The 27,318-nt window shown below is 45.2% G+C and overlaps 1 protein-coding gene across 4 annotated transcripts; it reads right to left on the bottom strand.

The window, feature by feature from the left end:
- On the bottom strand, positions 1-26,874 carry MAP3K14 (mitogen-activated protein kinase kinase kinase 14). Of its 4 annotated transcripts, XM_054014581.1 has the most exons (17): positions 24,963-26,533; positions 23,323-23,463; positions 17,830-18,102; positions 16,799-16,868; positions 14,496-14,706; positions 13,784-14,359; positions 12,346-12,483; positions 8,742-8,871; positions 7,826-7,957; positions 7,304-7,408; positions 6,956-7,119; positions 6,390-6,540; positions 5,374-5,715; positions 3,058-3,164; positions 2,561-2,705; positions 1,978-2,078; positions 1-1,133 (listed from the first exon to the last, which is right to left on the bottom strand). In XM_054014581.1, the coding sequence occupies exons 3-17, from the start codon at positions 18,080-18,082 to the stop codon at positions 969-971; spliced, it is 2,790 nt and encodes a 929-aa protein (XP_053870556.1). In that variant the 5' UTR covers positions 18,083-18,102; positions 23,323-23,463; positions 24,963-26,533; the 3' UTR covers positions 1-968. The 4 variants fall into 4 exon arrangements, with proteins under 4 accessions (XP_053870556.1, XP_053870552.1, XP_053870557.1 ...); XM_054014577.1 differs by lacking the exons at positions 23,323-23,463; positions 24,963-26,533 and adding an exon at positions 26,801-26,874; XM_054014582.1 differs by lacking the exons at positions 23,323-23,463; positions 24,963-26,533 and adding an exon at positions 26,797-26,815.
- Positions 26,875-27,318: the final 444 nt, after the last annotated feature.

Genomic DNA, 27,318 nt, shown 5'->3' on the forward strand with positions numbered 1-27,318 from the left:
GAGGACTTACATAGTACCTGTCATTCATAGACCTTGATATGCTCCATAGGGGTTAAATCTAGCTGCCATTCCTCCCATCTGTATTCTATCCAGCATATGGACAAACTGACTCTCAAAAAGGTTAGTCAAGGCACAGCACATCAATGGCAAAGCTGGCAACAGAACCCAGGAGTCAACTCTCAAGCCTCCAGACCATGTATTCCCTTACTTGATATACATTGCTTACAATAATGAAAGAGTGGGATAATGCAAGGTCTCTGTGGACCAGAACTACAGAAGGGATGCTGAAATCAGAGGTGAACGGAAAACCCTTTCTGGAGAGTGGCCCTAATCCTTTTCTGATTAGAATCCGCAACCTCAAAAAACAGAGTGCTGCTGGGAAGGGAAACCGAATACAATGATTTGATTATAACCCTGAAACCCAGCCAGTTACAGCTTCTATTTTCCTCCACTGCTCTAGTCTTAAAGGCAGTGATGCTATTCAAAACTTACAGAAACAGAATTTTTCCTCCACCATGAAAGAAGTTTGCCACCTCCTCATCCACCATCTTACTACACTCAAGATCCCTAGCTTCCTTCCTCTAGCGAGTTCAACATCTGACTTCATGTTGGAGTTCTGAGCAATTGGTGAGTCCAGCCCGCTCCCCAGCATTCTCCTGGAAAGTGCTGATGCACAGTAGTACAGTCCTGTTCCTCTCTGCAGAAGTTCCTCATTGCTGCATTCATTCGCAGCATGTACACAGCCCTCGCTCTAGAGGGCGCCCTACGAGGACAGTGCCTGTCTAGAGACTGAATCCAGACCAAGCAGCAAGGAGTTGATGCACTAAAGCAGGGAGTAGCTGAACCCTGAATCCTAGTTCAGTAGGAAACAGCAATAGCTACATTTGATGCTTATCAGGCAAAGCTGGTTGTGGGCTTCTGTAATTCCATGCTTCAACATAAGGAAGTGACCTCCAAGACCAAGAGCCTCATGGTCTATTCTCCAGCTGACCATGCTTGACTCTCCAGGTCCAACCGAAACTGCAGTCAGGAGCAAGGGTGCACTGCAGCTCTATCCCCGAGTCCGGAACCTCCATGTCATAGCGAACAGGTTGACCTTCCTTTGTAACAAGGCTGAAAGCAGAGGCTGGTATCTGTGAACCAGAGCAAACAAAGCTGAGTGGCACTTGGCAATCAAAGTCTAATTCAGTGCATGACAGTAATACTCTAGCTGGCTAACAGCGTTCTGATTAATGAAAAGTGCAAGGAGAAAGGGGTTCATGCTTGGCAGGGATCATGTCCTAATTCTCCCCCGGTGATAGACCATTTCAGAAGCCAAATATAGTTTGTATTTATCCTGCACTGGATTTCCGCACACAGTTTAGTGCCTACTGCTAGTTATTCATTAACCGGGATGGATGGGTTAGTTGTGACTCCTGTAGCCTTTTCTCTTTAGCTGGACCTCTTTGTTTTGTGATCCTTAAGTGAATGGCTTATCCCAAACGGGTACACGTCCAACAGTACAAATCCTTTACACTTCTACAGCCCCTTTATTCTGAGAAGGTCAAAGCGTTTTAAGATCAACAGCCTCACAATCCTGTGATATTAGTACCTGCCTTCCCTCACACCTTGCTAAGGCAGCCCAGTATTTACACTGGAAGTTGACAACACTCCCTCAGGGCCCTTATAAATGGATGTGCAGCCATTTTCTCTAGCTGACATTCACTACATGCCTCTTCTATGCAAGCAGTATTCTAATTTCCCTAGAAAACCAGCAACGTTTCCAGTCAGAGAAAGAGCCCTAGAAGTCTGAACAACTCAACCCTCTCTCAACATTGTCTAAAAGTACTACACCTAAGTCAAGAGGGTGTGTGTAAGTGGACTAGCTCATTAACCCCAAGCCACCACTAGTTGCCCTCTAGCAGTAGCCCACTATTGGCCAGCATGCAATGGCCCAACAGCCACCATCTGAATCTCAGCATTCTGCTTGCCCCTCACCTGGCTGCTTATCCCAGTAGCAATGTCTCCCACCTTGGTCCTGTGGAACTCTCGGATATGAAGATTTTCTCCACTTAGCAACTGGATCTGGATTTTCACTCCTGAAACAGAGAGTGATTTACTTCTACTGCAAGCTTGGTGGAGTTAGTGTCTCTGGTTCCAACGTACAAGTTGTTCTAAAGGAGATCGGTAGGAGCCTGAGATATAGGTTTTTGCCACTAAGTGTCTCATGCGCCCCGAGGCACTGCAAACGTGTCGGAGGCACAGAGCTGCACCCCTTGAAGCCACGCATTCAGCAGTTTTCCTCTGGCTGCCTTGCTCTGCAAGGGCCAGAGCACCCCATGAACTCACCAGGAGCTGTGGGCACAGCCTCTCTTGACGCTCAGATGAAATGTCACAGGCTTAGCAAGACCCTCTCCCACCTCCCAGGGATGGTTCCTTTGTTCCGATGGGGAGAAAAAAAATTGGAAAAAACTGCTACTCTCACGCACAGTGGCGACTGAACCACCCTCTCCCCCTCAAGATGGGGGGTAGCTCGGTCCACCCCATTTACATCAAGATTTGGAGACCCAACTAGCCTCACCGTTGAAATAGCTGGGGGTGTCCGTGTGCCGACTGCGATACAGCAGGTTGTTCCAGCTGAAGCTCTGTCCATCGGTCTGGCTGTTCCAGGAGTGAACCCCGGAGCTCATGGTGTCCCTCAGGCTCGGAGAGGCCTTCAGAGAGTTCTGAAAAAGTAACCGCACATACAGCTCACTTCCCTGATCCTGCATATGCAAGGGCCATGTGATTTGCCAGTCCAGCACCGTAGGATTGTTACTATTAAACCACAGTGAGAGCACACGGAAGAACATTTCACCAGCACCCACCTTCCTGTGTCCAAAAGAAGGGAGAATCCCCTCCACAGAACAGTCCCTAGGCCACCCACAGATCGACCCAGAGGTAATGGTAAAGGCAGCACATCTGCCAGGGGCCGTACTGCCACGTCTCCACTGCTGGAGACACTGTACCTCCTGTTTTACATCAGGAGGCAGATGCCTCTCAGATCCCAGCAGTGGTGCTGTATGGTTTTTTATTCACCTTCTCGCTGGCATCAGACATGAGTGGGCTGTCAATGCTGAGACACGAGAGCATTTGCTCCTGCTCCTCCAGAGAGTACGGCTGTGACAGACTGTTCAAAAACAACTCTAAAAGCAAAAAGGGAGAGGAAATGAGAGAGATTTGCAATTGTTCTGATCCCATGCCTCCCCAACCCCTCCCCCTTTTGCTGTAATTAATACTTTAAACCCTGAATGAAGGGTACTAAAGCAGCACAAAGCTCTTTACAAATATCACATTACCCTCAACTTCCCTGTGAGGTAGGTATTATTGTCCCCACTGTAAAGGGGGTGGAAACTTAGGCACAGAGCAGGGAAGTGACTTACACATCACTTGCCAAGCTAAGAGCCAGAATGGCACCCAGCAGTCCCAACTCAGTACTCTGATCACAAGACACCCACCCCGGATCCTCCTGCTTTGTGTCTAGAGAACTCGTAGCCAAGCTGGAATTTAAGACAGGTCCTAGTCCCTGTAATCCATTGCCTGGAGAGTATTCAGAGCTCATAAGGTTGCAGGAATACTGGGCTAATGATCTGAGCACAGGGCCCCACAAATGCTAATCCCCACTTTGTGGTATCAAGCAAATCTCAAACAATTTCCTTATCTACTAGAGAGGAGCATTCTGCAGGAATACTGCCCTACTGCATCTGACAGGAACTCGCCAAGATTGTGTTCATAGAATATCAGGGTTGGAAGGGACCTCAGGAGGTCATCTAGTCCAACCCCCTGCTCAAAGCAGGACCAATTCCCAACTAAAGGCTTTGTCAAGCCTGACCTTAAAAACCTCTAAGGAAGGAGATTCCACCACCTCCCTAGGTAACCCATTTCAGTGCTTCACCACCCTCCTAGTGAAAAAGTTTTTCCTAATGTCCAACCTAAACCTCCCCCACTGCAACTTGAGACCATTCATTACTCCTTGTTCTGTCATCTGCCACCACTGAGAACAGTCTAGATCCATCCTCTTTGGAACCCCTTTTCAGGTAGTTGAAAGCAGCTATCAAATCCCCCCTCATTCTTCTCTTCTGCAGACTAAACAATCCCAGTTGCCTTAGCCTCTCCTCATAAATCATGTGCTCTAGCCCCCTAATCATTTTTGTTGCCCTCCGCTGGACTCTTTCCAATTTTTCCACATCCTTCTTGTAGTGTGGGGCCCAAAACTGGATACAGTACTCCAGATGAGGCCTCACCAATGCCGAAAAGAGGTGAATGATCACGTCCCTCGATCTGCTGACAATGCTCCTACTTATACAGCCCAAAATGCCATTAGCCTTCTTGGCAACAAGGGCACATTGTTGACTCATATCCAGCTTCTCGTCCACTGTAACCCCGAGGTCCTTTTCTGCAGAACTGCTTCCTAGCCATTCGGTCCCTAGTCTGTAGCAGTCCATGGGATTCTTCCGTCCTAAGGGCAGGACTCTGCACTTGTCCTTGTTGAACCTCATCAGGTTTCTTTTGGCCCAATCCTCTAATTTGTCTGGGTCCCTCTGTATCCTATCCCTACCCTCCGGCGTATCTACCACTCCTCCCAGTTTAGTGTCATCTGCAAACTTGCTGAGAGTGCAGTCCACACCATCCTCCAGATCATTAATGAAGATATTGTTATATTTAAGGACTTCAGATTATTCTGATACTATTCCTGCAGCTTTCCAGCTCATTCATTAAGTGAAATAAGATGTCTGTCTACATCAGGAGAGAGCATATTAGTGTTATTCTGGGCAATGGAAAGGACTAAAACTTGACTAGTGCTCCTGCTGAACTTTCCGAGACACTGGAAATCAAGCTACTTGGCTGCTGGACACAGGAGACGTACTTCCCATATTTACTTCTCCAGGAAGTTCACCAGTTTACCAGACAGATCTTGGCTGCACTAGTCAGTTTTTCCACAGCTCCCATCAATTATGCTTCATCCAACATAAGAACGGGGTTTGACGCAGCCAAAGTTAGATACCACACTATCTGGGGCATGTGCAAATTTTCAATAGAGTTTAGGCTCTGCAACCGAATGGGGCTGAGAAGTGGCAAGGCACTACAGCCCTTCATTAAGGAAGACCAGGGAACCTAGAAGCATTAGTCTCAGAATCCCACAACACTGGTTCTGATGCACGTTAGTGATTGAGAACCACTCATCTTGATAATTTCGGGGGTGTAACAAATGGAGTTTTCCTTTTTCTTGGAAAAGTGAACAAAACCAAACCATTTCTGGGCACCAGAGAGAATAACTGATACAAGCCAGAAAACAGCAGCAGCATCACCACATCCCAAGCTCTGTTAACAGTAGAGAGATAGGCTCCCTGTTACCTATTTCCAGCTGCTGAAGCTCCTGTTCCGAGATAGTTGTTGCCCGTTCTGAGGAGCTGCTGCTCTTGGTGGGGACAGGAGCCAGGGAGGAGAGGGAAAGTGGATCGCAGATCCTAGGTAACTCCTTGCACAGATTCCAAGGGGTTACCCCAGTCTTCTCGGTCAGCTCCAGAGATGGTGGCTGCAAGCTTTGGGATAGGCAAGGAGCTGACCCAGGGCTAGCCAAAGTCTCAGAAATCAGGCTGACTGTTGGGGACAGGGAGGTGTGCAGATTGTTTTTTTCATCCAAAGATAAGCATCTAGGTTCTCTGTATTCTCTCCAGGGGTTCTTCACATCTCCCACTACAAAACAAAGGCATATACAGGACTGTTCTAGAGAGATGCAGCACGCTTCTAAAGCGGGCAGCACTGTATCTTGCTGTGGAATACCCAAGGGCTTCAAAAGATGAAGCCTGTAACTTCCCTGTAACTCAGTTCCTGGCAGATTACAAACTCTCCAGGGGATGGATGAGATAGTCTCAAAGAAGGAACATTAGCGTATGGACAGGTTTTACTTAGGGATGTGACAAACACACTATTTTCAGATTTGCTATATACCAAACACCAGCTGTTTGCCGTTGGATAGTGGGAGACACATAGGGCTCTGGGTTGCCTAAAACAGCCTTGGCTCATGCTAACATTAGCCTCACAGAGAGCACAACATCTGCTTCCAACAATGAAGAGGGATGCAAGGGAGCAATAGTGCTCAAAATAGCACTATCTGGCCTTTGAACTCACCATAGCTCCTTTCCTGAAGATTTATACGAACAGGGTCAGCTACAGGACCCCGTCCAACCCCAGGGTGTTTTGCACATACACGAGGAGCAGCAAGGCAGCACCAACAGGAGTCATTTTGTACATTACTTGCATGTGGGAAAGGCTTTGCATCACAAGAAGCATGTTTCAGATGCGGCTGGTTTCTTCCCAGTTGTACTTAGTAATAAATGAGCATGACCTTAGAAGCAGGACATTCTTACCCTCCTGCAAAGCTATGTCAGCCTTAGTCTTCAACTCAGCCGCAGAAGCTCTTTTAAGTGGCTCCTTCTCTAGCCCTGCTTTAATGATCTCGACAGTGGAACGGTTACAGGAAGGTGGGATTTCCCTCAAAGGAGGTGGCTCCTTGACTATCTGTATCACATAAAACAGCAAGGGAAAGAGGTTAAACTGAATGAACAAACATTCCAGTCTGCTTCCAAAGGAGACAAGTTCTCCCCTAAGCTGGCCACGTCCACCACTTATCTGGGTCTCTTGATGCCATGGCTTAAAAAGCATGGAATCAGGATCAGAGGCCTGGTAACAATTCATTCTACAAATAGTTAAGAACGTTCACCTCAGTGATGAGCAAAGGAGAAACAGGAAGAAGCCAGTTGTTCATGCACACAAGTAAAAGTAAGCTGCTCCCAAATTAAGAACACCACCACCTTCTAGTCCCCTATTTGCACCTTTCAGATTTTATCCCTGTGGCTCACTCCAGCTTGCTAGATAGAATCAGAGTTTGTCTGTCACTCTGGATTTCTGACATAGCGTGCTGTTGGTCACTCACCTTTAAGCAAAGAGGGTGGTTGTAATACCGGGTCCAAGGATGACACCCATTAAGCATGTGCAGCATCATGCAGCAGCTGCTCCAGACATCCACCTTTGAGTCACAGCGTTTTCCCATTACTACCTCTGGAGCCATGTGAGTCTCTGTGCCAGGCATGTAGCACCCTAGGGACACAAGTCAAACTCAGAGATTGCCATCAGACCTGCTGAGTGTACACTAAGAAGTAGTCAAAATGTGATCCAGGAGCCAAATGCAGCCCACAGGTGCCCAAAACTTTCATACAGAGCTATAGCTTACAAGGCAACGTGGCCCCAAAAGGGACAATACAGAACCATGGCAGAACCTTACCTGTCACCAAGCACTTCCCCAAGCCATCGGGATGAAGGCGAGCAGAGTGGCCAAAGTCGCAGAGAACAGCCCGGCTTCCATCACTGGATAAGAGCACGTTGTCCGCTGCCAGGGAAAAGGCTTAAAATCAATTTGAGGTCAGCCCTATGCAAAAGAAGCCAAAGCCAGGAGCCAGAGTCTTTGTTGAACCCAAACCTAGGACTCTTCTCATGCTCACAAAAGTAAGCAAATACCAGCAACTAGAGCAAGGCATAATGCCATGCATGAGTCTGCCAATTCTGACCTCAGAGTCCCCTCTACTCCAGGGTTGGGCCTCCCCAAGCACAGTCATGCCAAATGGAGGGGTAGAGAGGAATAAGTGGAGCTTACTATACTCACCACTTCTGACTGAATGTACAGCACCTGAAAGGCTAGTGCACTAACCCGTTGAGCCACCCAGCCGCCATCTGGAATTAGTAGGAGCCTGTTCTGTCAGATGTTAAGAGGAAGAGGAGTAATAGGGTGTTTTACATGGAACCCTACCTTTGACATCTCCATGCAGAATGTGGTGAGCATGAAGATACTCCAGACCCTCTAATGCTTGACCCAGGTAACTGAGGGCTCTATCCTCTGGCAAGTAGCCACTTTGTTTAATCAGCTGGCCTAGTGAGCCACCTAGGAGAGAATTCAGAGTGCACACATTTCAGTCTTAGATCTGCCCAGTACTCCTCAGAAGCTTTAACATTCCTCCCTTTCTGCTAGGGCCAGAGAAAGCCCTAAGATCAGAGGGGTGACATTTGCCTCCCACGAATGGGAAAGTTCCTGTTATTTATTCCCAGAGTTCTTGCTGTCCAAGGTAACCTCCATTTTTCAAGTCCCTTACTTTGGTCTCACATAACTCAGTGACCTCACAGCAACCAATCCTCAATCTGACAGGACCAACCCCATCCAGTCTCTTCTGGTCATCAACTGATCCCTGAAGAGGCTGTGCTTTCTGTTGCCCCTGGTTGAGAAGAGGAGCTGTGTGCAGGGGAAGTATCAGATTCAACACATGCTCCCTGCTCCATACCAGTATATTACATGAGATCAGAGAGATTCATTTCACAACTTTGGTCTCAGTAGCAAACACTGTAGCATCAAAGGAGACAGGTGCTTGCTTTAGTTATAGGCTTGGAGGAATTTTGTCGGCTTTCTAGTTTTAGAAATATAAATCCAGAAGTGGGAGGATCACTCAAAATAGATGTTCATTTCTATATACTAGTGGTGTTGACCTGCCACAGCCACCAGCCCCCCTCCCCCAAGAAATTAACTCTAGAGAAAATCCAGAATACCACCAAAGGGATAAAAACATTTAAAATTGTGGCCGGGGAGGAAGGGGGGGGGGGGGGAAGAGAGGGAAGACAAGGACATCAATGCCCACTTAGTTTGATGGTTACAAGGATGCTTCCATCTTCCTTACCCTCCATTAGCTCCATGAAGATAGTAACCCAAGGACCTTCCTTCACAGCTCCATACAAAGGGACAACTTTGGGACTTGTTACTCCAGCACATGTCGTCAACTCCTCTGCACGAAAGTGTTCGACTTGCACCTGGAGAAACAGAGAAGAAAAACTGGAGAGTCAAGATGTTGGATTCCAACAGCTCAGCTAGGTCTGTACCAACACCCTCCCCTTAAAGTATTCCTTTGGAAATGCAGCTCTGCCCTCCACACGTGGGACAGCACCACTCAAAATTCTGGCCAAACACACTCTCTGTGCACTAGAACAGATTATCTTTCTGTTCCACAGCCAGAGCCAACTGGACTTTAGCAACAGAGTACAAGACAGACAGTATTAGGTGTTTTGAGCCAGACACTTTTGAAGAAAGAAAGAGATGCACTACAAGAATCCCTAGCACTCAAAGCTACATAGCATTTTAAAAATGGCCAGAAGACACAGCTCAGGCTTCAGTGCCCTCTCCCCAGAATGCCTCCTCCCCTTGGTCTCCAGATTATGGCTGAGAATAACATTTTGGAAGGAAGATAAAATCAGCTCTAGTTGTGTCTTGTTTAAAGGGGAAACTGGTAACTTCACACACACTTCAGTCTGAACATTTATCTAGCCCAACACATTGCTCAAACTAGAGGAAAATTTCCTGTCAATCTCACTTTTCAGTTTGCTCTGTACATTTGATAGCACATACTGTAGTCATTGTCCCTGTTTGTGCGTGTCTTTCATACAACAGGAAGAAAACATTTTTATAAATACCAGGAAAATGTGATGTTAAAAGCCACAAAGGAGAAGAGAAACCAGGGGAGGTGTAGCACCCAGAAGAACTTGTAAGTAATTTTTTGAAATAGACTCGATTTCAAGTTCTCTTTATATGCCCATGTACAGTAATCTGCTCTATTTATCACCACCTCTTTAGGCAGGAGCTATGCTACACAAGAAAAACTAAGTAGAAAGTTGATTCACATCAGTAGGCCAAACAAAACAAAACTAGACTGCTGAAGACAAGAAGGAAACCATGACTCATTTGGACACTGGTGGGAAAAGGATGCATCATGTTTCATTGTTGTCAGTGGTCCAGCCATCGCTGGATTGATTGAGTTCGATCTCAAGAATTTAAAAGCCAGATGCCGAAATCAAGTTTGATAAGACATGGGTAGGTAGCTCAAGTTCTGTAAAAACAGAGGTGGTATTAATTTCGGGCAAGCCAGGCATTGCACCTCATTTCCACACAGGGCCTGCTCCAGCTTTGTTGCTGCCCCAAGTGGGGGAGCAAGGGGGGGGCCGGGGGGGGAAAGAGATCCACAATCAGCGGCCGGTCTACTGCGCCGCTTCATTCTTTGGCAGCGGGTCCTTCACTCCGAGAGGGACTCACTGCTGAATTGCCACCGAAGACCCGGACATGCCGCCCTTTCCATTGGCCGCCCCAAGCACCTGCTTCCTTTGCTGGTGCCTGGAGCCGGCCCTGTTTCCACATTAGTGACTTTAAAGTATCATAATTTGGATCTTCATATTTCTTAATTGCTGGTTAAAATCCACCTATTTTTGACTATGAAGAAATGTGTTCAGTCAGAAATCTTTTCCTTTATCTATACAGCTGCCTTCTGAAACCTGTGGGTAACATTTTCAAACACTTAAGTCCCATTTTCAAAAGTGACAGACATTTTTGAAAATTTTACCCTGCAGCAACTAGGACCTGGGTGTGGAAATAGTATGTGGGGCAGGGGATTGGGGTACGGGTGCAGGAAGGGTGTCCAAGCAAGGGATTGGGGCAGAGGAGGGGTGCGGGGTGTACGAGGGGGCTCAGGGCAGGGGGTTGGGGTGCAGGAGGGGTGAGGGGTGTACAAAGGTGCACAGGGTAGGGAGTTGGGGTGCGAGGTGCAGGCAGGGGGCTTAGGGCAGGGAGTTGGGGGGCGGGGTACAGGAGGGGTTCGGGCTCTGGCCCCGCTTACCTCAAGCAGCTCCGGGGTGGCAGCAGCACGCACTGGGGCCAGGGCAGGCTCCCTGCCTGCCTGCCCGCCCTGTCCCTGTCCCGCTCCAGGAAGCGCTGTGGCCCCTGGGGAGGGGGCGCAGAGGGCTCCAAGTGTGCTGCCCTTGCCGCGCCTCCAGGTACCTCCCCCAAAGCTCCCATTGGCCACAGTTCCCCATTCCCGGCCAATGGGAGCTGCGGGGGGCAGTGCCTGGAGGCAAGGGCAATGCATGGAGCCCTGTGCCCCTCACAGGAACGTGGTGGTGGCAGTGCCGCAGGTCGCATCCAAAGCCCCAAAGGGCCAGATCTGGCCTGCGGGCTGTAGTTTGCCCACCCCTGAACTAGGACAATAAAACTGTAGCAAAATTATCTGAGTGCATGTGTTTGCCAGGTAGATAATTAACCCAAATGAAGAGATTTTGTATGTTATGACATCGGCATAACTTGCTCGTGTGGTGGCCATAAGTCATTGTGTGTCTATTTTTTAAATGTACTAGGTATCATGGCAAATTTTAGTATTGCAGCATTTTTTGGTTTGTATTAACTCTCTCTCCTGCACAGCTCACAAGTGAAACATGTCAGCAGAGATCAGATGTATTATTTTTTCAACTTGGCTAATTATATTTTTGCTTGTTTGTCTCCACCAGGTAATCAGTCAAGTTGAGATTTATTTATTTATAGTATAGAAAAACAGTTTTTAAAAAGTGAAAATACATACTCAAAAGGATTCTGAACCCAAACTTTCTAAAAGTCAGTTACCTCCCAAACTCTTGACTAGAGTAATATAGGGGGTAAAAGTATTTTTTAACAGCCAACAGAAAGTACATGCACTCTGATATCTAGAGGACTATGTAGTGAGATTATGAGAGAATGCAAACTTGTATTAATATACCTACCTACCTACAAAAGTGGGGGCATAGCGAAGACAAATCTTCAAAGAAATTCCCAAGTTCTATGCGCATCAAGCAACATTTCATGAAAACATCTGACTTTGTTTACTATACAATATCTAAAACATGCTGGACCACGTAGGATCCTGGAAAAGTATAGTTCCTTTGCAGAGCCCAGAATACAAATTCACTACACTTTACAGGCATTGTTTAAACAGAATATGCAAATGATAATGCCGAGAAAATGCCTTAAAATTAACCCCCTTTTAGGGTATAGGCAGCCACACATTTTTCCAGGATACACTCATCCAGTATAGAAAGGAGCACCTAACCTTTTGCTCTTTGCTTTTGGACACATTTTAAGAATGCAGTTAGATTCATGCAGCAGCTAAAAACATACTTCTGATCTTTAAGATTCCCCAGAGTCCACATAGCTTCTCTCAGCTCACAGTAACAAGTGAACGGCACAGAATGCTGTGAAGGTCGAAAGAAGACCATCTGATCACTGAAATACAGGCTCCCTCACCTCATCAGACAAGAGTTCTGTTTGGCGTTTCCGTACCAATGCTTTGCAGTTTGCCCTTGGACGCACAGCCTCATTAGCACTGACTCTCAGATCTAGAGTTCTTGGAGTTGGAATGAAAACAGACCCAGCTTTTACTTTCTTGGTGCCTTCTTTTTTTGGCCATATCAAGCTTTCCTGTTTTCTGAAGTTACCTTTTTGGCAGCACACTGAAATCCCGTCTGTTTGTCCTCTATTTTGTACACTTCCCCAAAAGAGCCAACACCCAGAGAGTCCTGGCACTTGGTCCAGTGAACCTCTTCTCGGTATTCATAGTCCACCGGCTTTAGTTTCTAAGGATTAGAAGTAAAGACAAGATGAAACAAGCATGCAGGAACATGGCTGCCAATCTGCTGTGTCAAGTCTAAGAAGGAGAGCAAAGAGTTGGGATTTTCAAAATAAACTAGAAGAGTTAAAGCAGCAAAGAGTCCTGTGGCACTTTATAGACTAACAGACGTATAGAAGCATGAGCTTTAAGTGGGTATTCACCCACGAAAGCTCATGCTCCTATACATCTGTTAGTCTATAAAGTGCTACAGGATTCTTTGCTCCTTTTACAGATCCAGACTAACACGGCAACCCCTTATAGAAGAGTTAAGGGTCCCAGAATCACTCAGTACCACCTCTGGGATGGGATTTTCAATTATTGCCTTCAACAAGCCCTCCCCTCCCTCTAGATTTCTTGGGTCACTGGTTGGGTCTCTAGGATCAAAATGACTATCCCTCCGTCCCAATGAGAAAATGAGCCATCCCCTGGAGACCTAAAGATTTCTAAAAAAAGTACTCCTGTTAGTCTCTAAGGTGCCACAAGTACTCCTGTTCTTCTTTTTGCGGATACAGACTAACACGGCTGCTACTCTGAAACCTAAAGATTTCTAAATAACTAGTCTATCTTTTAAAGGCTGTCCTTTCCACAGGCTGAGCAATGCAATACACCCACTGGACACTGCTGTAACAGCTAATGCAACAAGATCCAGAAGTTGAAGCAGGTGGATATTTTGTGCTGCACGATTTACATGTGCTTCCATTGTCCCAGGAAGCCCTGCCTATGCAATGGGTATTTAGCTGTGTAATCACCCAGCTTGTTGGTACATGGAACAAACAGGTGCAGGTGCAAGGGAAAAATCTTGCAGGTGCAGCTTATCAACCCTCTGACTACTGGATTCAAAATAAACTGCAAATTGCCTATGGCAAATAAAAGCTTATGACCCATTCACCCATGCGGCCCTTTTACCATTGAAAAAATAATCAAAAGAAATCTTTGAAGACTGGCTATGTGCCAAACTTCTTCCTACTATAAACACCCACTATACTGAGCTCTTGATGGCTCTCACTGAGGCATTATAAGCCACACAGAACTATGAAGGACATTGCAGATTGCAAGAGTTAGAGTATTGCTTAAATTCACACACCCTCTCTATGGGAGAATTTACACCACTACAGATATGACTCCATCTCTGAGTTAACTCTACTGAAGTCTTTTCCCTGCATCACTAAGAGGCATTTAGATGTGTAAATTCACAGTCCTATTAAACAGAGATGGACACACTGCCTGCCACCATGTCAGCCCAAGTAGTAGGCTGAAAGTATCACCTCAGTAAGCAGCACCCCCTCATTGTCATCTGTCTCTTGAAACTGCTCCTTCAAATCCAGACCGCCTCCTCTCCACGTCTTGGCCAGGCTGGCTAAGTTCTGCGGCTCACCGAGACTCACGCTCCCCTTAAGAGCATCCACCAAATATTCTTCCACAGAAAGTTTGTCCAAGTTGGTTTCCAGGGACTGGCTGACACATTTTGGTAAGCTGCATTCTAAGCTTAGGCCAGAAAAGCAACGCTCACCATTCACACAGGCCCGATCATCAAGGAGATTAATCTCCCGAGGATTATGTTTCATGGCACAAAGAGGACTGTAAGGGAAGGGATGGAGAGTCTCTGGCTGAGGCACAAAATCACCCTGACAGTGTAGCTTCCAAACATGGTTCAGGCACTGTACTGGGCTTATCAACTTGTGCAGTTCTGGTCTGTGCAGGTTCCTTAGCGAATGGAGTTTGCCTATGAGCAGAACTTTTCTAGGTTTCTCAAATGGTATCTGATCACAAATTGAGTCCTTGCAAGGTTCTGAAAAACAGGAGCTGTTACTGAAGAGAGCGTTTTGGTGAGTTTCATCCTCCTGGAACACAAGAGGAAGAGAGTTAGGCAGGAACTCTAACAATAAATCCAGTCTCAAAATTCAAATTCACCTTCAAAGAATTATATTAATCCTATGATTTCCCCTCCCAACCCTGGGCTGAGCTTGTCTCTCTCACCTGGACTGGGATCGGTGTACAACTTTCCTGTTCCGGAGTTCTGGGCCCTTGCTTAGCAGAGACCAGTGTTTGTATTCTGACCCTGGATCTTTTCTTGCGACGTTTCTTCCTGCCTTTCCCGCGATGCCTTGCCCTCCAGCAGGCTGGTGCCATTTTCCCTTCGGTAGCATGGGCCACATTGTTCGGGATTTGATCAAGACTGTCTGACCGGCTACCAACAAGAAAAGCAAAGGACACATTTTAATATGACAAACAACAGGAGCACATCTTCCCTGGCCAATCATTGCCAATGAAACCAACCAGACAGGAATGGACATTACCAATACTGCTTTCTCAGTAGGGAAAGTTACAAATGTAGCAGCATATTTGGCATTACACAGGAAAAAGATGTCATGAAAGAAGTTAGACAGCACTGGGTCCACTAGAAGACATTGTCAACGTATTTTGGAAGGTATAGATTAGCAAGGCCGTGGAGGGGAGACTATTGGAGCCACTGGCAGTAAAAATCATTGCCAAGTTGCTTTATTGGCACAGACTTGCTGTGTATTGCATGTATGTTTAATTATTAAGTTCACAATCTAGCTTAATTAAAAGAAATCTGTAAGTGTGCTTAGAACAAAGACCTTTAAATTTGCTTTTTAAAAGTAAGTAGAGTTAAAGAAAGGATCTGGACCAATTATTTTACAACAGAGTAGTCAAAATTTAAGCCAAAAACCTCTAGTCTGTGATGACTGCTACAGTAAAACGAAGCTAGTTTTACTAGGAAAGCATAGCTATGCAAACCAGCACCACCCAGAGATTTCTCTTTCAGAAGACAAATATTTACTTTATTAGTCATTCATTAGTCACCAGCCATCAGAAGTTGTTTGTTTTCATCTAACAGCAATGGCAGGAGAAGAAGAGGTGAGACTGCTCCTCACATGAAGAATTTCTAATTTTAGGTAAGTATCATGTATTGGTCCAAGCAGTGTAGCCATCTGCCCTTATTACTCTTTACGCAGTACCCGTAGAGTTTTTCACAGCTTTTTCAATCATTCCCAGAAATCTCTTCTATCATTGCACATTTAGCTGATTTAGCAGCTGAGTTATGAGTGCTAAGCTCATGACGAGATGGTAGCACTAAGCATAGTGCATGTTTCTTTGTACTTCTTACACACTTAAGGGATTAAATGATGTGACAGCACAATTTGCACTTTTTCAAAGGTTGCTGGCATAGAGGAAAACATCTACCGCACCAGTGGAAGGTAAGGCAGCAGTGGGTATAAAACAGAAGTGTCAAGCATACAGCCCTGTGAATCAGATCCACTCCCCTGGAAGCTTTCATCTGGTCTGTGGTGCCCTTAAACCCATATCAAAGCAATCCAGACTGGAACTTGTTCTGCAGGGCTAGGAGGAAGCTGGGCACTTGCTGAAAATGAGGAAGCTTATACCTGACTGGCCACAGGTAACCAAGCCCCACCATCTCTTACTCCAGAGCAACAACTCCTTTCGCTGACACCATCAGCACTGAGCTCTGCTTCCAGTGCCCCATCAAGCCGCTGCTGCTCCTCATCTCAGCCAAGGCAGAAGGGCCCCAAAGTTCCACGTCCCCTTCCTGTGGCTGCTGCTCCCTGCCCTTCAATTTCCCTCTCCTGCCTTTCTCTGCCACCCTTCCTCTTTCCCTCTCTGGATTCCTGGCACTGCTACTGAGTCCTGCAACACCAGACTTATAGGTGTGGGTCCTTCTCCTCCCACCTTGCTCTTCCTGCTGCTGTTTCCAGGGAACAGGACGCTGACCTGCACCATCATTGCCCCCACCAGCCAATCCAGCCTACCACAGCTTTCCAGAGAAAGGATGCATGAACCTGGCTGAAGATACATTCTTCAGTCGGAGAAGACTGAAAAATGTCCCTTACCATGAACTTTCTTCCTCCAACCCATGGACCTAAACTGAAAGGGTCTTTCAGCTCCCACCTCAGGGTGATTTTGGTGTAACTGTTCACTGGGAAAGAATCAAGATTCTAGGGACGAACAAGGATGACTGCAAGATAGCTAAACACATAGCCCTCAACATGCTTTGTGGGGCAGCATGTCACAGGACAGGATGTGATGCAAACGTAAAGAGGTTGGGAAAGTTACCTGGGTAAAAACTGTTGCAAGTTCCCCACACTCCTTAGAAAAAAAAAGTTAATCAATTCTAAACAGAGTTTTTTAAATAAACTGTAGCAGTATATAAAGGAGCACCACTTAAGTAGAGTGATGTGAGACCAGTAAATATTTATATGATTTCAAGAGAAACCAGAGTTATTTTAAAGGCCTCTCACCTGTAACGTTTACTATCAGCTATGAAAGGCCTCTCTGAAAAGGTGGGGCTGAACTCCTGGCTGTTCTCACCTGTAGGAGAGAAAACAAGATCACCATAAAGCTTAAATACTAGACAATGGTCTCCACTGATGGCAGAAAGTGTCTGAACAAGGAGATGGTGGTAACATCTTGCTGAACCAAACAGTAATCCAGGAAAATAAGTCACCATATTGGTCATGACCAGGGATCTTAGAAATCAGGATACCACAGAAAAATACAGAATTTGCATTTTAACAGAAAATCTTTAGTTTTTACATTTTGTGGGAAAAAAACAAAAAACAAAAACAAAAAAACCACACATCTATAGTAGAACCTTGCGCCACCAGCAAACACACAGGAATATGGGGAATTAACACTGACAGCTCTGGGCATCAGGGTTCCTGCTGACAGATTTCGTTTTAACCACACACACACAAACATACCCAAACACACAGATTTGGGTGTGTTTTTTAATTGGAGATTTTTTTTATCTGGGGGGAGGGGAGGGATTCATCATGGAACACTAGGATCCCTGGTTATGACAGATTATGAAGAACTACAGTATTTTTTCTAACATCAAACACTCCCCAAACACTAGGAATCTTCCCTCCCCTTGCATCTTCTGGAATTTTCTCAAGAAATTCAGGACCTACTGCCATAGAATGTTCATTGCTGGTCATAAAATCAGGGACCAATTGCCCTGGCTTGGGACTATAGTGTGAGTAGGTGCTGCTGTAGGAGCAACCTTATGCAGCTCCGAGAATACCCCCTAGTCATGGCCTGTAACAACCCTGCTATTCCATTACTTGGTCTTTATTCAGCAGAGACTGCCACAATAGTCAAAGGTTTGGTGATCTGGCTAAAGGGGAACTGGAAAACGATCACCAAATTCACCCTGCCTGCAATCACAAAGACAGATTCGAACCCAGCTCTCCAGAGATGCAAAGCTGGTGAAATGCCCCACTGCACTACCTACTCCCCTCAACAAAAAGCATCACACTGGGCAACTTACATTCAGCCTGGGCGATGATGGAAATGGATGCAGAACCCCCTTCTGTCTCTTCTTTTGCTGTTCCTTTGGTGATCACATCTTTCAGGATCTTCCATTGACTGTGGAAGGCAACTTTCTCTGAATCTTCTACTTTGCAAACACTGCTCTGCTTCTCACTCACTGTTTCACTCAGCCCTTTAGTAGCAGAAAGCTCCTTTTGGTGCCCGATGGTAGGGTCAGGAGCTCCTTGGCATGCAATTTCCATTACAGCCATTTCATAGGTTCACAAAGACACTGCATAAAAAAAAAAAAAAAAAAAAAAAAACTTGTTATAATATTTTATCCTTCAGTAGATTCTTTCACTCAAGAGTCTCAAACAATTAAGTTGGAACACCTACATGAAGCAAGGGATAGCTTAAAGTTTGGTGGCACCATATGTTCCCCCAGGTCTCACAGAACAACCTGGGAGCTGTGAATAGAACTCTGGCATCCTGGGTCCCAGTTCCCTGCTCTTACCACTAGATCAGATCTAAATAACAAACTATTTCAGATATTAAAAAGAAAGAGAGGAGATTAATCTAGGTTAAGACTGAAGATTTTTCCTTCATCTCATATTCATGTGGCCTAACTACAAACAGTAATCGAGCATAACCATTTCAAAGCCCCATCCTTTTAAAGAGGGAATGGTCACTTATCTCCATTCTGTTTCCTGAATGATTTATCTGGTGGATCTGCGGCTTCCATATTCTCTGCACATCCCCTTACAACCTGTACCTTTGAAATGGTCAATATTCCTGGCTGTTCTCTCCCCTGCACTCCCTACCATCTTTGAATTTTTTTCTTACAGTTTTTGTGTTAAGGGTGGTTGTTTTGGAGGGGGAGGGAGTTTGAGTTTGTCGGGTTTTGTATATTAAAAAGAGGAAAGTATGTTCTAGCTATTCCTTGCCTGTCATGAGTCATTTCCTCATTCCAATCCATCCACCAGTAAGAACGAGATCTTAAAGCAAATGCTTCTTTTATTAAACAGCTTGTGAAAATTCAGATTCCTATAGTAAGTGTAGACAGATGAATATTATAAGTCCCATGCTCTCCCCCCCGCCCCCAAACGCAAGACAGGGAAAGGTGATGTTTAAATAAAACCCAGTGAAAGCAGAAACACAGGACTATTCCAAGCGCATGCTCATCAGCTTACTGAGTATCACACAGCGCTCAACAGACTCTGCTTTTGCTGGTCACTGCCTGGAGTAACAGAACTTAATCCAAACTTGCCCCTGGTGACTGCAGGTATGATCCTCAAAGGAGCACTGAGGGTGCTTAACACCTCTCAGGATCAGTGCCTAAAGGGCCACCTTAGGAAAGAAATGAACTGTTTGGACCCAAGTGCACATACTTTTGTGTGGTTAGCAAATAAGGCCCCCAACAGCCTAGCAAGTATACAAGATAAGTCAACAAGGACCGCATTCAGAGGCTAATTGAACACAGAACAGCTGCTATGAGAAAGATGTGCTGGTGACAGAATCCTTCTCACTACACTAACTCCCCTCTGCCTCTTCTCTACAGAAATAATGTCAAGTCCAAATGCTCTGAACTAATCTCCCGGGGCAGCAGAGAGTCAGCCTGCCAAACGACTGACTCAAGCCACCAGTGACCTAGTAGACAAGTTCAGAGCTATGCTCGAATTCACATTCTCCTAATTTGCAATAAACTTCCTTCGGACTCTCTCCTTACCTTCCCCTCACCCTTCCAAGACCCAGGGATATATCTGAACCCTACCCCCCAAAAACCACAAGCTAAAACATCAGTATCTTTCCCAAAAACTGCACCTCAGTTTTGTTAAATACATTTAGGGAGACTGAACCATCACATCAACTCCTGGTTCCCTTGAAATGGAAGGGAATCACACAGATATACTGACATTTAAGTCAGTGCGAGGAAGACTTATTTTGTGTGTAAATTAAAAAGGAGGAATACCAGTCTTAACAATAGGAATCCCATGTAGCTAGTATAAACAAGGCTCTTTATTAAATACACTGTAGAGTCAACTTAAGTGATTCAAGTCAATGGGGCTGTGAAGGAATAAAAAAATCAAAAATTTGGATGAGTTTACCTGTTACCTCAAATTATACTGTAATGCTAATTTCAGTTTCCAACTAAGGACAACTAAGTTGTGGGAATTCTCACAGATATGGAGTTGGAAATGGGAGACTGAATAAAAAGGACTGGCCATCATGTTTCACCGTGGCGGTGAAAAAAGCCAATGCGGTCTTGGGATGTATTAGGCGAGGTATATCTAGTAGAGATAGGGAGGTCCTGCTTCCGTTGTATAAGGCGCTGGTGAGACCTCATTTGGAGTACTGTGTGCAGTTCTGGTCTCCTATGTTTAAAAAGGATGAACTCAAACTGGAACGGGTGCAGAGAAGGGCGACTAAGATGATCAGAGGAATGGAAAACCTGTCGTATGAGAAGAGATTAGAGGAGCTTGGGTTGTTTAGTCTGACAAAGCGAAGGCTGAGGGGGGATATGATTGCTATCTTTAAATATATCAGAGGGGTTAATACAAGGGAGGGAGAGGAATTATTCCAGTTTAGTACTAATGTGGACACGAGAACGAATGGATACAAACTGGCCGGGGGGAAGTTTAGGCTTGAAATTAGACGAAGGTTTCTGACCATCAGAGGGGTGAAATATTGGAACGGCCTTCCGAGGGAAACGGTGGGGGCGACGGACCTGTCTGGTTTTAAGATTAAGTTGGATAAGTTTATGGAGGGAATGGTTTAATGATAAAACATAGTAGCCAATGAAAACCAAGCAATGGTACATGAACAGCATAATGGCCAACAAGGGTCAGGCTAGAGACTCTTGCCTATATGCTCGGGGTATTACTGATCGCCATATTTGGGGTCGGGAAGGAATTTTCCTCCAGGGTAGATTGGCTGGGCCTCTGGAGGTTTTTCGCCTTCCTCCGCAGCATGGGGCAGGGATCACTAGCAGGAGGGTCTCAGCCGATTGAAGTCACTAAAACACAGGATTGGGGACTTCAACGGTAGAGTCCAGGGAAGGGTCTTGCGGCCTGCAGCATGCAGGGGGTCAGACCAGATGATCATAATGGTCCCTTCTGACCTTAATGTCTATGAGTCTATGTTTATAACCACAGGTTCCAATCCCAGCAGAGGAGATTCAGCCCTTCCCACATATGTAAACTCTGTTCCACGCACAGTTGGAGGTGTTAATCCCGAAAGGTGCCAGGTATCCACAACTCTTACTGATTAGGTTGCAGGCATTTACCACCTCTTGGCATACAGCTTTTTTCAGTTACATTTTAGAGAAAAGGTATTTTGGCACCTAACTAATTGAAATCAAATGGAGTTAGGTGCCTAAATACCTTTGAGGATCTGGGCCAAGGTCCTGTGGGCTCTGAACAGACATTAAAGATTTCATAGCACTATTCATAAGAGAAGTTTGCTCCAGGGCTCCCCATAGTGGGTTGTCCATCAGGCTGACACCCTACCACTGCAGCAGCAATCACATTCCCATGAGGCTGTCAATACATACTCTAGCTGGTGAGAAAGAAAAATGATACAGAAATGCAACATTTATTAGGACTATATTCTGCAGTTAAGCCAGGTGTTCGCAGTTTCATTAATGAAATTGCTTCTTTAATTTCAAGCCTCATCTTGCCAAAAAAAGAAACTCAATGATTAAGCTAAATGTAAACACTTCCAGATTTCTTCCCTGCCTGACCATGAAGACTTGCTCTGAAAAAACAGACCCATGAAAAAGAAACAACAAGAGGGGGGCAGCCACGTAGCAACAGAGCTAGGAGAGGCAAACACTATATCATCTACCTGCAATTGACTTCACTTAGCTCCATCATAGTTAGAAACTAACTGCACCTTGTCTCTGCTAAGATTTTACAGTGAGATAACTGATGCATGTTGGCTATCTCACTGTAAAAAAAAAACACCACACCTTTTTTGGCAGCTAAGACATAGCCATAGCTTACCTTCCCTCATAGGAGCATAATAATTGAAAATTATCGTACAGCACTACTGAAAATGTACAGCCATTGGTCTGATGGCTTCAGGGACTCTTTCCCCAAATAGGCACCCAAATGCCACTGAAGTTCAAAGGGAACAGAGTGCTCAAATCCCTTCAGCTCCATTAAAATCCCAGCCTTGATCACTTTGCTTTTCTGATGCACCACTCATCCACTCCAGTTCTTCATCTGAACATTGTCTACTTCGATTGGAAGCTCTTTGGGGCAGGGACTTTGTCTCTTCAGACAAACACACTTTTACTGTGATTTTAAATAAACTTTAAACAAGAGCTTAGATTTATAGCTGGACAAGGGTGAAGCAGATCAGAGCATTTCAAAGTCTGAAAGTCTACAGCACATTATACCTGCTCCTAATCAGTTGCTGTGAAGATCAAAATCTCCCCTGCCAATTGCTATTTTGGAAGGGTTCTAGTCAGCATTTTGTCAGGGCAGTCAGGCAACTTATATTTTGCCATTTGGGAGTTCTGCCTTAAGTCAATTTATACATTTAAGAGGGCTACTTAAAAAAAAAATCTAAGGCTATTAGAAGAAATGTATAGCTATAATGTCCAACAACTGTTTCAGACTGACATTGTTTGAAATAAATAGCTGCCTCTGGGACATGAGTTTTATGAGCAATGCATTTAACTCAGGTCACCCATAAGTTGCTTTTGGTTTATTAGAACATGCAATTAAAGTCTTAGCAACATTACTTTGCTGACCCATACCTGGCCACCAAAAATGAAGCTTCACAACTGCAGGATGCAGCCAGGAATTTACACATCACACCAACAGGGAATGCTACGTTCCCATCCCCTAGACTGAGATTTTTTTGGGACCTCTAATGCCCAACAAGTGCACTCCCACCACAGACAGGAACTGAGGAAGCAAAGAGTAGTCCAAGGCTCAGATGTCTGAGAAGTTAGACAACATGATGGTTTAAAAAAAAAAAAAAAAAAAAAAAAGTCCTTGAGCCTGTATGATCTCTTACCCACATCATAGCTGCCACAAGGAGAACAGCACTTGTGGAAAGTTATAGGCCCAACAGAAAAACCTTAGAATACAGAATGCTCTCTGAAGCTGAGAATTTTGTACAGAACTACAAGATGCCAATTCCATCATGTAAAAAGTCCATTATCAACTCTGACAGTTCTTAAAAATTTATTATGCCTTCTTTAAAGCTTATAAATTATGTTTTTCTGCCATCTTTTCCTTCCTCAATTTGGATGGTATACATAGACCTCCTCCACCGCCCATGTTTCAGTGGAATTGAAATTAAGATAGTTCTGTTTTTTCCTTGTCAGTTCGAGCCATATTATGGCCGCATAGCTCGGGGGTCGTTTGTTAACTAGCACAGTCAGCATGAGGAAGTTTCAGTTTTGTCCCAGAATGGATTAAAGAAATATTTAGAATACAGAGAACATTCCCCCAACAATTTACTGCAATTTTAAGGTATCGGCAAAAGAAATCTTGGGTACCTGATGGAGTTAAATGTAGGCTTTGTGCAGAGACTTGGTGTTTGATAACTGAAAGCAGCGTGGGTTAAATGACTTGCTATCCTTCTAGAGAAGGGTTCCCCACCTCTTGCACTACACTTTTCCTTCCACAGACAAGAATATCTATAAGGACCAGAGAAGGTTCATTGGTCCATAATAGATTGGCAAGTGCTCCTATGCAAAACAGTGTATTTTAATGAATTATTATCGGCTAAAAAAGTCATATTAAAACAGCTTTCCTCATGTTAATACATTTTGAAAACTTTGGGGGCTTAATTGAAGGTAAGTTTGTATAATTTATACTGCTTACTTTTTACACTTGAGTGACTAATGAACTAGAATAGTGAATAGTAATAAGAAAGAGTAGGGTCATACACCACTACAATGCTGCAGGGAAATATTTGTTTGGATTTAAAACTTTAGTGAATTAAAAAAAAAAATGCTAAAACATGTCTATCTTTAATTCCCCTCCCCCCACCATACACACACACACACACTTATGTCTAGGGCCCAAACTATCTCCTAATGACGTTCTTTTCATATTATTGAAATGGGATGAGATTCGCAAAAGCTATTTGCCCAAATGTGACATACCTTCACGTTTACCCATTCCATTCAAGTTAGCGGAGTTAATATTTGCAAAGCATTTTGTAAATAACTCATAGAAGCTGCAAGTATTAAGTTAGTAAGCAATCTAGACAAGGTTTTATTTTCAATGAAGTTTAGTTGTTTGTACATCTCCATCAACCTTCATGATCCAGTAGTCCAACACAACATCCTGACCTCATTTTTTAAAAAGCCATTTCTTAAGCAAGCTTATTTGCTAATATTATATCCCCAGCTTAAAATAAGATGGTATTTAAAAGGGACATTCCCATCTAGGTCCTATCTACACTACAAAAAACTGCAATGTTACAATAATTCAATGTTTTCTGTGTAGACAGGACGAAACGGTCACCAAATATTATAAATATTGTAAAATCCAATGCCAGAAGACACACTAAAACGGTTTGGTCCCATCTACACCAACCATGCTACTTCTCCCCCAGACCCTTACATGACATATTTTGTAATATCAACAGGAAATCAGCTTTCACTTAAATGGTTTTACTAAATATTCCCCTTTAATCTTGTGAACCCAAACACAAGATCATAATGGTGAATGAGACTCAGAAAGTCAAACTGACTCATTTAGTTTCACTGTCCAATCTGAGAAAAATACTATTAGTCAAACAGTAATATTTTAAAGATTTATAGTATCTACAATTTCATCTTTTAGATTGAGAACCATTTAAGTATTTCTAGAGCACTCATCACCGTGGTATCAAGATGCCAAATACAAAAATGAAGAATCCCAACAATTTTGTACAAAAAACCTGGCCTCTCCTTCCACATAACTGTTGCTACTAAAAGGTTAAAGTAACAGTATGCTATTCAGAGAGACTCGGCTTCTTGTGACAGCTATCACTTAGTAGCTCAATTTTTTTGAATGAGCTGTCAGTTATGATAATTGCACAACCATTAGATTTAAGATAGTTAAATGTTAATATAAAACTTATAGTACTTTTGATGCTCAGATTAATTTGAAATTAAGATTTGAAGACATCCATATGTCGACTCACACTGTGCATAGACAAAGAGGAAATATCACTTGTACGAGGGCTCAGAAATCCGGTTTAAAAAGCAACTTGCAAGTTGTTTATGGACACCAATTTCATGCTGCCACTTTCAATTTGTGCATGGTAGCGCATGTATGTTTCCAGTTTAACTGATATTAAGATGAAGCAGACAGGAAGCATCTGAAATCAACCGCAGCAGTGACTTATTAATCAGCAAAGTAGTATTTTAACTTTTTGTCAAAAAATGTTGTTTTAAAGAGAAGTGATATGGTCAGATAATGAGTGGTGAGTAAACAGACAGTTATACAAGTGAATAAGATCTGAAGTTCAGTTTATTTTGATTGGCTGATCTCAAGGTCTCTGCCTCATTCTCTCCTCCCCATTGTAAAGGATAGCTTTTGTAGATCTGCACTTAGCAACTCCCAATCAAAACAGCAAAGTCTGCAATTTAATCTCCTAACTTATTAGGAGTGCTTCTTTGCTGTGAAAAGCAGAGAGCAGGCAGGAAGCAAGGTATTTCAAAAATCAAAAGGGAAAGTCTGCTCACTAGTAGAAAAATACCATCTAAGCTAAAAATGTCTCTTAGACTCTGAAGCTCTCACCAGAACACATGGAAAAGAAAGAGTAGGTTCAATTGAATTCAAGCCTCTAGTATTTGTAGAATGAAAATACATATTAGTCAATAATGAGATCATTTAGGAATACTATGCTTTTTTCAAGAATGTTTCATGAAACATTTGCTAAAAATATTTCACATAAAGTTGATAATAAATGTGAAGATGTTTGGGTTAGACAACACCTGGGTGGATTCCAAAGGAACAGAACAACATTCAGCTATATATATATACAAACCTTGACTAAATACTTAACGTTATAATACATACACACAAATTTCAGAGCGATTCGAAATCTGTCACTCTTTCAGCACTCCACTGAATGAATGAAGTCGATGTTTTACTAATACCATAGGTCACTGTTCCTCTCGAAACATTCTGGATATCAGGGATTACTGGCAAAGCCAATCCTGTCAAATTGTAACAGACTAAAAAATAAGAAAGTTTAATAAGAGAGTTTAATTTAATCAAACAAACAGCCTTTGCTGATGCTTCCCGACAGAAGGTTCAAACTGAGGAAGTCAATTTATTACAAGAACTAGCTCGGATTTCTGGTACAGGAACTTTTTGTTTTATAAGAGCTAGTTACTTTAAACAGGGGTTTTACTGCTTAACATTTAAAAAAACCGAGTTCAATATTAGAATGCTGCCAGGCTGATTACTAAAACGGACAGACGGGAGCTACGTTTCCTTGGCTTCATGTCTATCCAGACCAGCCAGGCAGTGGTGCACTGGGGTGGTCACTAGGACGCCTGCCCTCGCCCTACAGTGACTAGAAGGGAATATTGCTGGGGGTCCGATCCCGAGCCCCCCACTTCACAGCCCGACCACCCGCCTGGCCCCCACCCCCTGCCGCGTGGGGAACCAGCGCCCCTGCAGGAGCCGGCCAGCCAAGCCCGGGCGCGACACAGCGAGCGGGTGGACTTCCTGAAGGCAGCGTGCCGCCCGCCCGGCCGCACCGCTCGGGAGCTCCGCCGCCCCGGGGCCCCTCACGTCAGCCAGGGGGTGGCCCCCGCCCCCCGTGAGCGGCGAGCGCGGGGCTGCCCGAGGCGGGGCCCGGCCAGGGCGGGGCGCACGGCCCGAGGGAAGCGCCCCGCGCTGGGGGCGGAGGGGGGAGCGATGGGGCCCCCAGCCGGCCGGCCGGGGAGGAACGGGGACGCGCCCCGCGGCCGCGCAGCAGGGGGAGGGGGAGGGGCCAGGCGGCCGGCACGCTCCGCGCTCACCTACCGCTCCGGTCCGTGCGGGGCCTCGAGCGCGGCGCAGCCCCTCAGGCTCCCTCCACGGCGCCTGAGACGTTCGGGGCTGGGGGCCGTGTCGGCCACGGCACCTGCCTGGCCACGCCCCTAGGCCCGCCGCCCAATAGCCGCAGGTCCTAGCCTGCGGCCAACGCCCCTTCTTTGAGGCGGCCCCGCCCACCCGCCTTCTCGCCACGCCCCCTCCAGCCCACGAACCAATCCGCGCGCACGCTCCTTCCAGCCCCACTCCGCCGGTTCGGAAGCGACAACCGCTCCCGCCCTCTGACGCGCCGAGAGATGTCCTGGGCTTTCATTGGGCGGAGGGGGGGCCTGTGGTTTCCCAGAAGTGGGCGGGGCTTCTTGCAAACCGTTTCCCTTCCCCCTCTGGGCGCGGCAGGAATCGTCCGACAGCGCGTGCGCAGGTTGAGGGCCGCCGGCTGTTTATTTACCCGCTGCGGAAGTGAGGCGGGAGGGAAGCGGCGCTGCGCGTGCGCATTAGGCCGTTAGGCC

Source organism: Malaclemys terrapin, chromosome 25 (genome assembly GCF_027887155.1).
Source record: "Malaclemys terrapin pileata isolate rMalTer1 chromosome 25, rMalTer1.hap1, whole genome shotgun sequence".
NCBI lineage: Eukaryota > Metazoa > Chordata > Testudines > Emydidae > Malaclemys > Malaclemys terrapin.

Coding starts and splice junctions, on each gene's coding strand:
- MAP3K14 (XM_054014577.1), bottom strand. CDS start 18,082: ATGGCTGTAATGGAAATTGCATGCCAAGGAGCTCCTGACCCTACCATC. Junction 14,360..14,495: donor GTACACCGATCCCAGTCCAG/GTGAGAGAGACA, acceptor CTTGTGTTCCAG/GAGGATGAAACTCACCAAAA. Junction 7,409..7,825: donor TCTGCATGGAGATGTCAAAG/GTAGGGTTCCAT, acceptor TTTCCCTGGCAG/CGGACAACGTGCTCTTATCC.